This window comes from Ammospiza nelsoni, chromosome 4, assembly GCF_027579445.1.
Source record: "Ammospiza nelsoni isolate bAmmNel1 chromosome 4, bAmmNel1.pri, whole genome shotgun sequence".
Lineage (NCBI taxonomy): Eukaryota > Metazoa > Chordata > Aves > Passeriformes > Passerellidae > Ammospiza > Ammospiza nelsoni.
This window is the reverse complement of record NC_080636.1, coordinates 29,438,379-29,452,882: the sequence shown is the minus strand read 5'-3', so window position 1 is coordinate 29,452,882 and position 14,504 is coordinate 29,438,379. Positions and strand designations below refer to the sequence as shown.

Sequence of the window (14,504 nt, the reverse complement as noted above, 5' to 3'; positions counted from 1 at the left end):
AACTGCTATAAGAACAGGAAACACACCCCTTGTCTCTTCATTCAAGTGACCTGTCATATTTTGCCCAAGAGAATTAAATCCTAGGCAGCTGCCTTCTAATCTGAGCACAGATTTTGTCTTCCCTGATTCCACAGGTATATAGGCAAATCTCAAATATACACATAAAGTAAAACTGAAAATTACATGCAGAAAACAACAGCCTGGTAAAGAAAACGCTGTCAAAAGACAGTCTAGCCAACAGAACAGAAACTCTCAGCACACATACTGTTGTCTAAAATGAAGCAATTCCTTATCTAAACTGTTAGAACCTTGCCTAGTTTATACCATCTGACCTTTTCTTCTCTCTGCTTAAGAAATGAAGAATCCTGAAGAGTCTGGATTGCTTCTTGCTACCAGCATAAAAGGACAGGAGTCTGCAAATATCTAAGGACTGAAGTCCTTTGTCATCTTTGTATTGGCATGTCAGAGGGAAAAATATCCATAGATGAATAGCAGATTTTGAATTAAAGCACAGAATAATCTAGGGGATAAATTTTACATGTGATTTCAAAAGACATATTTTGGGATATTATGTACTGGGACTCAAGTCATCCTGGTTTGCCATCCTAAAACTCTTCTGGGTAATGTTGCAAGTGAAAATGCCTAAGGCATACAAGATACTACCAGAGCCTGCAGTGCTTCAATGAAGGGATGAAACCACAAATATTGCTGTGGTGCAATCTAATGCTGAGGGCAAAACCAATTTGATGGTCTTGTGTGAGCTGGCACTGGAATCAATGTGTGAGATTAAACCTGTGGTCTTGCTTCTACAAGTCTATCAAAACTAGATGCATCATTAAAAACTGCATTCCTAAATATTCTTCTAAAACACTACTGGAAATACTGTCTACGAGACAACATTTTTATATCAATGAAATTATCAAATTAACATTTCTGGGATCCTCTGTCAAAACAGCACACGCCTTATGCTGAGAATTTTCTTCTAATTTTTAGCAACAGATCATTCAATCAGGCAGAGTGACACAATCCATTTTTCATTTAAATGAAAAGTAACCACCTTTTCCTTTTTTAAGATTTGAGAACATGAAAACTGTTCATAGGAAACTGAGAAGCTCTAACAAAGCAAGAAGAAGAAAACAAGAGTCCTCTGTTTGCAATGATACAGTTTTCAGTCACTGAACGCCATAATCTCTATGAAAAGGTTTCAGTTGGAATTTAAAAATGTTATTTTGACTTTGTTTAATGAATACTAGCCACCTAGCAGTACACCCAAAAAGAATTTAAAACTCAAACATAAAGCTTTTAGAAAAGTGCTTTTGTGCTTTCTCAGCTCTATACCATCTGAAAAAACAACAGCCAATAAGGAGCAAAATAATTGTCAACACTCCTGCTGAAAATGTGGGCTTTATGTAGCCTTTAAATATCTTGCCAGGATTTCTGTTTAACTTGGTTTTGAAAGGTCAAAAAGGAAAAAATATTCATGAAGAACATAATGATTTATAATTAAACATTAATTACGTATTTATACCCCTCATAACAAGCATTTTTCTAGGCATTACTTTCTCTCCTTAACTAGACACCATCTTATCAATTTTTCCTTTTAATGAGCTTTTATCAAAAAAAAAAAAAGAAGCTCTAAGTTTACTGGTAGAAAAAAAACACTATGTCAGAGAATCATAACTACATGATATTGAATATATTATTACTTCATATAATACACACACACACACACACACAAACACACACACACACACACACACATATATATATATATATATAAAATATTAGTGACTGCCCATTTTCTTCTATGAATCACAACAAATTTTAGTCATTAACTGAGGTCATCTGTCCAAAAGCCTGCAATCAGGAGTCCCTGCTGATTCCACCAAAAAGAAGTTATAAAATTAATGTGTATGTCTGTGCAGGTCTGAATAAAACCAAAAGGAAAGGATTTCTGGTAAATGTATGATCCTTGCTAAACCATCACTTTACAGGGTATGGGGCTTTTACTACATTGTGAAGTCAGAACAGTAACAATTGTAATAGTAAAGCATTGGCTCAATGCCATGATTAATTACAACATACTTTCAGATATAAGACCACTTCCTAAAACATCCTTTAAGTGCTATTAATTTTTAATGTAAACAGAATTTTACAGGAAAAGTATTAGCAACAATATAGGGCATTAATGCCATTTTAGTTACTTGCTTGTCTATACAATCAGCAGGATGACAATTACTGAATTGCATTAATACATTTCTTAAAATATTTGATTACATTTGGATCTGTCCTCAAGAGTTCAACTGAATGCCATTATAGGTTTTCTACACAGCAATCAGCAGTCATGTTCAGATGCAAACTCTTCAGCTTCTGCTAAAGAGAACAGCAAACATTCTAAGAAAAAATTGATGCATTTATTTTCTCAATTTTATTACATCTTCTACTATTTACTGCAGCTTGTAGTACAATGATTCTATGATTTGAAGGACTCATTTTTAACCTCTGCAAGAGGAAAAAAAACCAATTCCACAAAACACTGAAACAAACTTTTCATCTGAAAAGTCTGAGGTATGAAATTGAGATGAAATTGTTGTCCCCAGAGATAGAGTGCATGGTTAAACAAAGGAAATACCACTGATTATATATCTTTATTTGATTTTTTGACACAAGTATCTATTTTCTTGTGATAATTACTGTTTTAGTCAGGTTGTTGCTAAAAATTAGAAATAAAAAAAAAAAGGCTGATACATATCAAATGCGAGACTAACTGGTGGCAGAGCATCTTTAGAAAGCATTATCATTGAAAAATAACCTAGAAAAATATATGGAATTAAATATGAAAGACTTTGGGAGAGACATGTCAAAACTCTGTGCTAGATCTTGGGATATTCCAAATTACATCCTGGTACAGAGAAGACATTCTGAACCTGGCTCCCTAGATCAAAAGGAATGTTCATTCTACTTGAAATATAGTCTTAGTGGTGGTTTATTTGAAAACTTGTTCTGTATTCCTTCCTCAATGTATGATGTAGAATAAAAAACTGCTTAAATAAAAATGTTTTCCTACACTAGTAGGAAAAGCTATGGCAGCACATGAGAGAAAACAGCATTATCAGTAGCCATTATTCAAGATTAATGCCAAATATTTAAGAATTTAGAACAAAGAGCTTTCCTTAATATCTTATTAATAATGTAGACATAAAAATTAGAACTCACCAGATAATAGGTAATTTTATCTTTGACCTTTATGAGATAAAGCCTGCCAAAGGCCCATCAGGTGACAGTACCACAAAAAGAAGACATCTTGTCACAATTTTGAATTAGAGCAGAATAGCAAACCAGTAATATGGTATTGAAAAGGAAGAAACAGTTTTATGATAACCTAAGTCTAGCAGAACTAAAACACATAGAACTATGAAATAGCCCAGGTTGAAAGAGACCTCGAAAGATCACCAAGTGCAAGCTTTCTTGGGAAAGAGAGCCTAGATGAGAAATACAACATGAATGCTGATGTAGAAACAAAACTCATATTCCATATAAAATCCTAGCCATGTCCTTTTAAGAAATGTTAATTCATATTGATACAAGTTGTGGAGAAGTCTTTAAAATGATCACAGGAAATAATCATCTAAATGTCAAAAGAATAAAAGCTTTGTTTATATTGCAAAAAAAAATGTCGAATTTCTAAAAAGTAGTGCTCTCCATTGATGTAACCACTAGAACAGTAAAATATTGGAATGGACTCACTAATTACAGATACTATTCTAGTGTTGAAACTCATGCTTCTGATGCCATGTCCCCGAAAATTAAGCATTGGATGCTGTTCCTCAGATTTTTCCTCTTCTGTCAGTCACACTGATGTCAGAGTAATGGGTGCTTGTTGATGCACTGCAACAAATCTACCATCCCTGAATACTATTTCCAGTTTAAAACTGAGACAGCTAAGTTGCACATCCCGCATTTTTCATCAGTCTACTCATTTATTTGAAAACCACCATGTAAATAAACACAGTGCAATACACAATTAAGCAAATTCAAGCTTCATTCATTATTTATGGTTTTGAGGATTGAGTTGACTAATATTTCAAACACACTTGGCTAGATCTAGTCTTCTAGATCATCCTACAGGCATTTAGGTCAGCAGTAGAATGTTAAGGTCAGTATTACTGAAACCAGTTTTGGAAACAATTCCCTCTTTTTCTTTGTTTCTCAGATCTTTTATCACTGTCTTAGGACATAAAAGCCTCTGTTTTTTTTCTCAAACTCTCATTACTCTAAATTGATACAGTCTGACATCAATATCTGTGCTAAACCAATTGATTGACATTTTGGATTTTATCAAAAAAGGGCAAGTTGTACCATAGTCATAAACATCAGTAACCATTATTGAAAATATTTTCATACTGAAATTCAAATAAAAAACTGAACCTATTAGAGAATTTTCTCATTTTCAGTGAGTCACTCATAGTAACTGATACTCACTTCTTATGTGAATTAGACCCAAAATCTGGATTATGAATCTTTTTCTGACAGTATAATTCTGAACAAAGTACTAATTTAAATGTCGTTAATTTATCCTCTAAATAATAAAAACATACCCTAAGATAGGAAATCAATAAAAAGCATATTAGTAAAGAAAAATCTGCATACCAGAGCTGCCATGGCCCAGCCAGTTTTGTTATAGATGAACTCTAGATTATTTCTTCGCAGATATAACAAGCCACCAACAAGAGATACCAGAAGAGCCAGTGCAATTGTACCAGAATAGTTAGGAGGCCTGAACACTCTAATCTGGAAGGAAAAATGAAAATACAGATTGTAATAAATGCTTACATACAGATCATCTTCCATGTGGAGCACCAAACACAATGGAGCACCTCTGAAATTTGGTTTCAGAGTCAGCAAGATTAGTCCCTAAATATACTTTAATAAGAAAAAAAGTACTTTCTTTAATGAGCACATACTATGAAAAATATTCATGTTTAATTTGGAACTGTGCAACTCTGAAAGATTATTTCTTCAAAAGATATGTAGGTTGTGTCTGAATTAAAAGCAGCTACCTTTGAATCTAAGTGTTTTGTATATAGTTTTGTAAAGCATATTTTATTTATTAACAACTAATTATTACTGCTTGTTTTTATCCAGAATTAGACTATAACAAAGCAAGAATGGAATATAATCTGCAGAAGTTCTCACAAGTATCAAAAATGTTATTTTTTTTAATGTGTTGTAGAACCCTCTCTTGACAAAGAAAGTTATTAAGGAAAGATGGAATTTATTGTCAACCTGTCTCAAACCACAAAGATACATTTACCTTCCACTTTTGGAATTGCTGAAAGACTTACATGAACATCTGTTCTGTCAGCTATCCATTTAGCTAGCTGTTCAGCTGCAAATCCGATTCTCTGCAGGTCAAATGTGTCAGCTCTCTTGGGTTTACCCTTCGGAGGAAAATGCATGAAAGTCGGAGCAGAGTTCATATTCAGCTACAAAATCAGGAAAAACAGCAGGAAAAAAATTAGTAACCTTATCCTCAAAATATAATACCACAATAGCCTCAATAACACAAATCTAATTAGCACCAAAATATCACTTGCCAGCATGCATTACATTTTTTGAAATATTCTCATATACAGTCCTCCAAAAAGAGTGCTCACAATATTCCTTCCTGTAGATTCTTCAAGATGTTTAATTATTTAGAATGTTTCACCCACAAGCTTTTCTATATAAGAGTATCTTAGTGCTTTAAACTTCTCATACATTGTAAGACCTTTCCTGTAATTGATAAAACAAAGATCTGCACCCAACCAGATCTTTGTCTTTAGTCTCTTGTAGCCAAACACCATCAAGCTACTTTACTCCCATAGAATTATAAGTTAATATACTATTAAAGTATATTTTATTTTAATAGTATATTAACTTATAATTCTATGGGAGTAAAGTAGCTTGATGGTGTTTGGCTACAAGAGACTAACCACCAGTGACCAGGCTTTTTTGGAATCCAAAACTGACTGGATAATTAGCTTAAGCTACATAACTTGCCCTAGGAGTTACTATTATTTATGTGATGATGCCACTGGAACTATTCACAGGATATTAACCTCAAAGGTGATGAACAAATAGATCTACATATACATTTGCTATTTGAAATTTTGACTTCAGATTCGCAAGGCAGTATAGGAAAATGTCATTTCACTATATGAAATTCCTCTGTATTCAGACCATCTCAGAAATCATGCAATAAAGCACTAGAAGAAATGAAAATTAACATTAAAAAAATCAGGGGTAATGCCTAAAGCTGATGTAATATGGAGCTTTTTAAATAAAGAAGTAAGGGGTTTTTTAATATCCTGAAAAATGAAGTTCACACCACATTAGCAAAAATTTATATTGAATCAAGTACAAAGCTGAATTTATCAATAGAAATTATCAGCTCATAAAATATTTTCAATCTAAGCAAAAAAAATAGCCCTTTTTACTGAAATGATTTGGAAATAAAAAATATTCCAAGGGAAGCTAAAACATATGCTGTGAAATAGTTAAATAAAATATTTTATGAGATACAGAAACATCCAGACATTGTACAGTGTTTGGAAGCAGCTGATCTGGAACTGGTTTATCATTTCTCTATAAACATGGCAAAAGCTGCAAAAATCAAAATCACATTACTTTATGGGGGGTTTTTTTGCTATGGCATCAGTATTACATGACTTTGCACACATAAATGTAAAGTCAGAACTACATTTCCCTCAAATCCACGTTGAAACAGTCATTGGTAAAACTTATTCTTAACACTCTATCTCCTAAAAAAAACTCTTACATATTTATGCTCAATTTTGTCTAAATGTAAACATGATTTTAAATGCATACCATTTGAAATAAACTGAATTTGTGCCCTGTTATACAAGGAATAAGTTGAACTGGACTCTTCTAACATCTGCTGATTGGCTTAAGGAAAGGTCAAACAAAATATTTTGTATTATTATAACCATGCAGGTTACAACATATATAAAGTTCTCCAGTCTATATAGTCTATAGGTTATAAAGCTTAAATGTTTCTATCAAAAAAATCTTTAATTTTTAAAGCAAAATCTTATGCCACTAATAACCATTTTTACACACTGTATTCTAATATTTCAACTAGAAGTAAAAATAGTTATTAAACACACTATTTAAACTATTTAAAGTAAGTATCCTGAAAAGACATAATAATCTTTCCCCTGAACATTTAAAGTCACACTCTTCACCAAAAGGTATTTAAAATATACAGATAACTTCAAAGTTTTTCACTCCTCCTGATCTGCACTTTTAGCTTCAACCAATGGACAAATATCAAAGATAACATGCCAGTATTCAGTATTCATTTTCAAGAGATGACTTTTTCCTTGACTTCTCAATTTCAGTGCAGACATTAAACTATTCTCCAACTTTTACTCTTCACAGCCAACAACTAAATTGTAAAACAGTCTTTTCTCTTTATCCTGAAGAAATTCCAGACTAAATATTACTGAAGCTGAAGAATATTGCATTACATAAAAGCAATTAAAAGGCTCTTATACTAAAGAGCTTTTTTTTTTCCCTAAAGAGAAAATAAAGGAAATTTTTAAATGAAAATGTTACTTAAAACATGTTTAATTCTAAAAAATGGCCTAAACAATTGCCTAGAAAAAAAGTTGCTTATATATATACATATAATGGAATCTATAAACAAAGATTATAAACTACACTTGGAAAATACTAGAAGTGGTTATTAGTAGAGTCTGTCTTCACTGATGTTTAAGAAACTGCTATGTTTTTAACCAGGAGGAAACTGTATACAAAACAGGGGTACACACCTGCAAAGAACAACTAATTTATCTTCTATTATTTGACAAATTGACATGTAAAAATCAACAATGCTTTACAGTATTCAACATTTACCTGCTGAAATACATCTGCCCCTTCATCATAATCCACTATTGTGAAAAACAGTTTGTTTGAAAAAGCAGATGAATAGCGCCATGAATTAGCCAGCACTTGATATTCCTCATTAGCTTGCCTGTTAAGAAAAAGAAACAAATGTATATCCATATGCCATTCACTTGAAAAAAATATCCTATAATCAGCTGCAATGGTTAGATGAATTACATTTGCAGTATCATTCTTCACATCCATACTATGAACTAAAAAGTTTCAGCTCCTTATGCAACTTTCTGTTTCAAATTTGTCACCTCCAAAATTAGAAATGTGTTACGTTAAACTATACAAGAGAAATCCCAAGATAACATTAAGAAAAAGTAATGTTTTCCATATTTAAAGTCTCAGTAAATAGGACTGGTCTGAGTTGCAAGTATCAAATAGATCTGCTAACAGATCCATGTGAGGATATGCTTATGTGGCCCTTGAGGGTGCTATCAGGATATCCTTGCTAGAAACAGCTACACATAAGGAATTCTGAAACTAGGGGACAAATAACGCACAACAGTGAAAGCACTATGTTCCTAAAATAGCAGAGCCATAAGAGAGCCAAAGAAGCTGCTAAGCACTGGGGAAATGATCCTAAGGGAATAAAAACTAGGCTTGTAAGCAGCATGACAAACTCCAGACCATTTCTCTGAAAGGTGTTCTAGATGTGGTGATTTTGTAATCTATTAATATCTAATCTATTCCATCAGCACTAGAAAGTTATTTGCTACTAAATATTCTTCTAAAGAAAATAATCAAACAACAAACAAAAACCAACCAACAAATCCACTAATAAAACCCAAAGAGAACACAAACCAAAACAAACAATTTTGCTCTGACTTTACTAAGAAGAAGAGAAAGACAAAGGGAATTCCAGGACAATAATACTAGCAATGACATCCCCTAACCACAGTGTCATAAAACCACAGGTTATTCCACAGGACAAATCTATACCAACAAAAATTCAGGGGAGAAAAACCCCAAAATGAAGGGATGCTTGCAACACTTTCTCATTTAGAGAGACTCCTTGGCTAATTTCCATATTACTGTTTAATCACATCCACAGTAGAGTCCAAACCAGTGGTTTACCACTTGACAACTCAGCTTTGCATATGATAAGATTTTGAAGTAGTATAAATGTGTTCTGCAGCTTTTTTCAAAACAGTGTTTCTAGAAAAACAGTTCTATGTGTTTCATGATGCAGAATGCTATTTAAAAGCTGTAAATTCAAAAATCTGTTTGCTCAAGAGAAACTTTGCACTAAACATATATAAGAGAGAGCAAAGAAGGGAAGACAATTACGGGATCACAGATATCATAAGACCTTCCCCATTTCTCCATAACTGAGATCAACCTTAGACATGAAATGTATTACATACAAACTCCAGCACAGTTGTGTATTATTACGAAGTCTACTGTACATGAAAAAAAAATCATAAAATGCCAAGACTCAAAATAAATATTCATGATTTCTTACTCCCACAAAGAATTAAATAACATGAAGCACAATAAAACTCAACTTTCACCCTTATTACCTGACTCAGTAAAATTTGCTATTTAACACCCTTACTCAATGGGCAGTTTGCAATTAAAAAAAGAAAAGAAGCAATTCAGGCATTAGATTGGTTACTTCTAGAAACAGATATTATCACTAAGCAGACTAACATTCATTGTCATCCTGAAGAGGGCAGTCAGACCACATCAAAGGAACGCTGTAAAATCTTAAGCAATATCTGTAGTGCAGTCTTCTGTTAAAACTGCTATATTTAAGCTGAACCATTTTTATTATAAGAAAAAGATGAAAATCAGTTCATCTTGACGCCACCATTCTTCTTTATCTACCTTTCACTTGTGATGAAACAGTGTTTCTGGGAAATTTAGATACTCCACTTATGGCCCCACTATTTGAGAGGTCTCTTGTTCCCATTGATCTCCATATATTTTGCATCTTTAAACTATTCTGAATTAATGAGTAATATTTAAAGTATTATTCTTCAAAAGGCTGCATTTTTTTGTAAGAGACTCAAAGCACAATTTCATCCTCTCACTGAAAATAGCAAACCATTCTATGATGCATCCTCACAGAAGCTCCTGAAGGGTGTGGAAAAGAGTGAAACAAGGAGCAGCAGGAATACAAAGTTAAAGGATTACCACACACTCATAACTGAAGATCATCCTACACACCACTATATCATTTCCAATTGAAAAATTTCTGATAGAATAACATTAGTAACTTTTTGTAGCACTGGTTCAATCCTTCTCAGACACAATAACAGTAAAAAGCATAAGTACTTGACTGAAAAAACTCAGTCTTCAATTATCAGTTATCAACTTGACAATATCAACTGTCAAGTTTTTACCTACCTATCTCTATAATTAGTTCATACCCATTCTACCAGCTTGTTTCTAGGAAGCAATGTTAATTATACAAAATTACTAGAATAATTATGTGAAAATCTATAAAGGCATAAAGCAAAGAACTACACTTGGTCTGAACTCGACAGAATATAATGTTAGCACTGCTCATTTTCTTGACAGGATTTTTTAATAGATGGAGAAGATTTGAATGTTATCACTGCTATAGTCACCTCTTTGGAATTTCATCATAACAGCAACACAGGAGCTAGCAACAACTGTAATATTGACCAGCTGGCAGAAAATAGTGGCCAGATCAAAAGGGAATGCTACTATTAGATTTACTCAGAAAATTCAATATACTGGGAAGTAAGCTACTAAGCAAATGCTCTACAGAAATTCTTCCATTATGCAAGAGGTGCTCATGAAATATTAAAAGTTTTATTTAAAAAGATTAATTATGTGTGTGTCTATAGCAGTTAATCAGATTTGTATAACTTGACATATATTTAATGAGAATAATTTTATTCTATTGGTCTGACATTATAGTAAGGAAAACACAAACTGAATATTAGGAAAAGAATAAAAGAGTATGGAATTATTTGAGAAAGAAAGTAGTAAAGCATTATTTTCTGACACAGTATGTACAATGCTTAAAAATGTACAGTTGGCACAGAATGTACTACCAGGTTACTTATACATTCTTAACCATCTTTTTAAAGTAAACTGTGATCAGTGCTGCAATTTACTTCCAATACAACTTCTGGTTTTTATTTGCAATGGTGCTCCCCAAAACTGAAGGAACAAAGGGATAAATGCATATTTTGACATCTTCTCTGTGTCAAGAAGACTATAAATTCAGAATGCTTATTTGATTTTGTTTAAGATGACATGTCTTGATGAGAAGCACTGAAAAATCTACAAATGTGTCCAGCAAATTAACTAAATGCAACAGAGAGTATAAACACATTGAAAACCATGCAGGTTTTGCAATCTAGGTATCTATAAAAGGAGAATCAAGCTAAAATCTATGCTATTCTATTTACAGCATCCCATGAAATTTTCAATATTCTGCAGATGAAAAGAAGCTATGAGGTCCTCTTCTGTAGAAGTTGCAAAGTAAAAGAATAAAAAATTGTGATCTCAGGAAGAATAAGGAGTCTGTTATGATCCAAGTATAAAATCACTGCCTTGTTAAGCAGGACTCATCAATACTTCTATCAAGGTCCTGAAGTGTACAAGAAAAGCAATTGCAGAACTTTAAAAAGCTTGTTCTAAATTTCCTATTCCTTCCTGGAACAAAAGGTCTCACTACATTTAAGAGACCTGTCAACGATTTTCTCACTCTCTACTCTTTATCAGCTAACAAAAAACTAAAACATTGGATCCTGTTTCATCTTTCTGATGATGCTCCTTGACTGCCACAATTCTTCTTGCTGTTGATCTACTCTTGCATCAGCTATTTGATGTCTTCTGAGATTTTTTTTAAGTGAGAAACCAACAAATTTTTTTTTTTTCAGAATTAAAAAACCTCTTGGAGGTCTCACTGATATGGTAGATGCTAATAAAAGTATTTGGAATTTCTTCTCATGTATTTTTCCATTTTCTTCTCATCTTTTCAAGGAACACTAAGAAAAAAAACTAACACAAAATATGCATCTTTCTGTTGATGGGCCTCAGCTGTTGGGGAAAAGCTCAAGTGACCAGTCTCATTCCTCTGACCCAGATATCCCTTTCTAAATGAAAATATCCCAGCAATGAATTTGAAAAACGAACTAGACAAAACTGTGAACTGTTTGATAACAAACAGAACACCTCTTGTATGCACCTGTATTCAAAGCAGAGATGGTTGCTTCTGCCAGTCAGATAAGAGAAGCAGAGCTCAGAAACCAAACTAAAAGCCTTCATATAATGTGTTTATGGAGTGGTCAGATGGTACAGCAACAAACAAAAAAGGAGCTAATTATAACAACGGAAGATGCAGGGGACAGTCAGCATGAGCAGGCTTGAGCTAAAGCCCTTTTGTAGGTAAAAATCAAAATACTAATAATCAAGTGAGGCAGGGGGGTCACTGAATTCTGGCTGGTAAAAGGTGCTGATCACTTTGGAAAAATGTAGTGATAATAAAATGAGGGAGCTGATTGCAAGATGCAAGAAGATGAAAGGCAGAGAAGCTGGCAGCAAATTTTCCCCCCAAAATCATTCAAGTTAGTCCAGTAGTTACCATTTGCCTGTATGCAATACGAAGTACAGGCTGAGGAACAGTCCCTCCATCTCTATGAAGATATTCCTGTCAGAGGGAATGTGGTTTTTTCTCCTTCTTACATACATAAGTAATTTTTTTTCAGCAGTGTGACTGATGTGGGTAACAGAGATAAACTATTTAGCTGAGTGAAGACCTAAGGACAAAGGGAAAAAGGAAGCTAGTCTTACATCCTGAGGAGTCACTATTTAGAGTGAGATTATTTCTGCCTGCTCATCCAAACTGATGCATCATCACAGTGCACCAAAGGGCCTTTCAGTATCTACTTCCAGTGTACTGTTGAAGAATATATACACCAAAACCAGCAGTAACAGGTAAATCAATTAAAACTAACCAAGTTTAATTTCCTGGAACCAGAACAGTTTAATCAGACACATTTCCAAACATGCATGGAAAAAACCCCATCCTAAGCCATTAGAAATGCATTCCAGCTCTGTTTGAGAGCACATTGAATAGCTAATCAGTTATTCCTACTTCATTTCCTAACACCAGCTATGTCATATTGGACTTAAATAACTGGGACAACAGAAAAACTGACATTTATGCTACCGCTAACACAGTTGTAAAGGCATCACATGTCTTTCAATACTTTTTTAGATCAGAAAACTGGAACTTGTTTGTTTGTTCACAAAGCTAGATAAAGGAGTTCTGCTTTAGAATGAAGATAAAATTTCCTTGAAAAAAACTCCAGAAGTGTGACTATGGGCTGTACTAATACATGTACATAGCTGCTGGCTTTCAGAAGTCTTCATGTGTTAGGACTAGATTGATTCAGACAGAATTGACTGAAAGGATATTTTTTGCAAACAAAAGCTTATCTAAATATCTAGTGTGCCAAAGACTTCTTTTTATGCAGCATTTTAACACATCATTTTAAATTGATATGATTTCCATACACTTTCACAAATCACATGATTTGTGTGACTGATGTTGTAACATCCTCCTTGCTGCACAGAGAAAATCCTCAGATTGTCTGAGACAAATCTGGTCAGCTTTCCACATGTATCATAGAAAGATAAAATACAGAAGTGTCAAATCTACACACCAAAAGGAAAACTTTTTTGTTTTAATAGTTTTGTGGTGCATAAACCAACCATGCTCAATTTTTAGAGAGGAAAAAAGTTTTCATTCTTGTGGCAAAGTTATTCAAAGTTAAAGATTTCAGACTAGATACTTCTTCATATTTGAAATATGACATTGATTTTTTCTCTCTATGCAACTATTCCAAAAATATTTTGACTAGTAGCAGTTAACTTAAATCTTGAACAAGAGCATCTTCACAGAACATTACAGATTAAGTTAAAAAATCAATTTAGCCTTTAAGCAAAGTGACTAGTGAATATCTAACAATCAAGTAATGCATGCATTTCAGTTCTATATATCCTTACAGTGCTCCTGTCCATTAATTAACCATTGATTTGAAAATGTCTATTTTCCTGATAATGGTTTTATGTGCAGTATGATCAACCTCATTAAATTCCTTTTATTTCACATGAACAAATGGATCGCAATTTCACATTTATTTAAACAAACCCAACTGAAAGTAGTATGCTCATTTTTCCTTCATTTTATGCTTAAAGATTTTCAGTTGCTACTGTACAAGATATCTAGTCTGGTCTTTCCTAAGATGAAGTTTAGAGGCTCTTTTTTAGCACAGTAAACAATATACAGTTGCAAGCAAAATAAACTTCCTTAATATCAGCAATATTTATGTAGTTTAACATGCCCTACAAAAGACCTATATGTAGAACATGGAAACAATTTGCCAAGGCCATTATAATGACAAATACAATGACCCTTATAAAGCTGAACTTGGTGCATCTCATGTAGCTTTACCCACTGGTAAATAAGGAATGATATAAAACAATATAATAAACTTTCAACTCCTGTATCATCTCCTGAAGCTGAACTCTGCCAACATAAAGAAGAAACAACAGAAAAG

At 33.3% G+C, this 14,504-nt stretch overlaps 1 protein-coding gene across 1 annotated transcript in view; it reads right to left on the bottom strand.

Annotated features, from left to right (window-relative positions):
* The window catches only part of TUSC3 (tumor suppressor candidate 3), a 105,159-nt gene that overhangs the window by 53,796 nt on the left and 36,859 nt on the right, over positions 1–14,504 (bottom strand). Inside the window, exons 3-5 of the mRNA XM_059470462.1 lie at positions 7,921–8,038; positions 5,346–5,486; positions 4,651–4,791 (exon numbers count right to left, since the gene is read on the bottom strand). Coding sequence (XP_059326445.1) covers positions 4,651–4,791; positions 5,346–5,486; positions 7,921–8,038 — 400 coding nt within the window. The remainder of the gene's footprint in view (positions 1–4,650; positions 4,792–5,345; positions 5,487–7,920; positions 8,039–14,504) is intronic.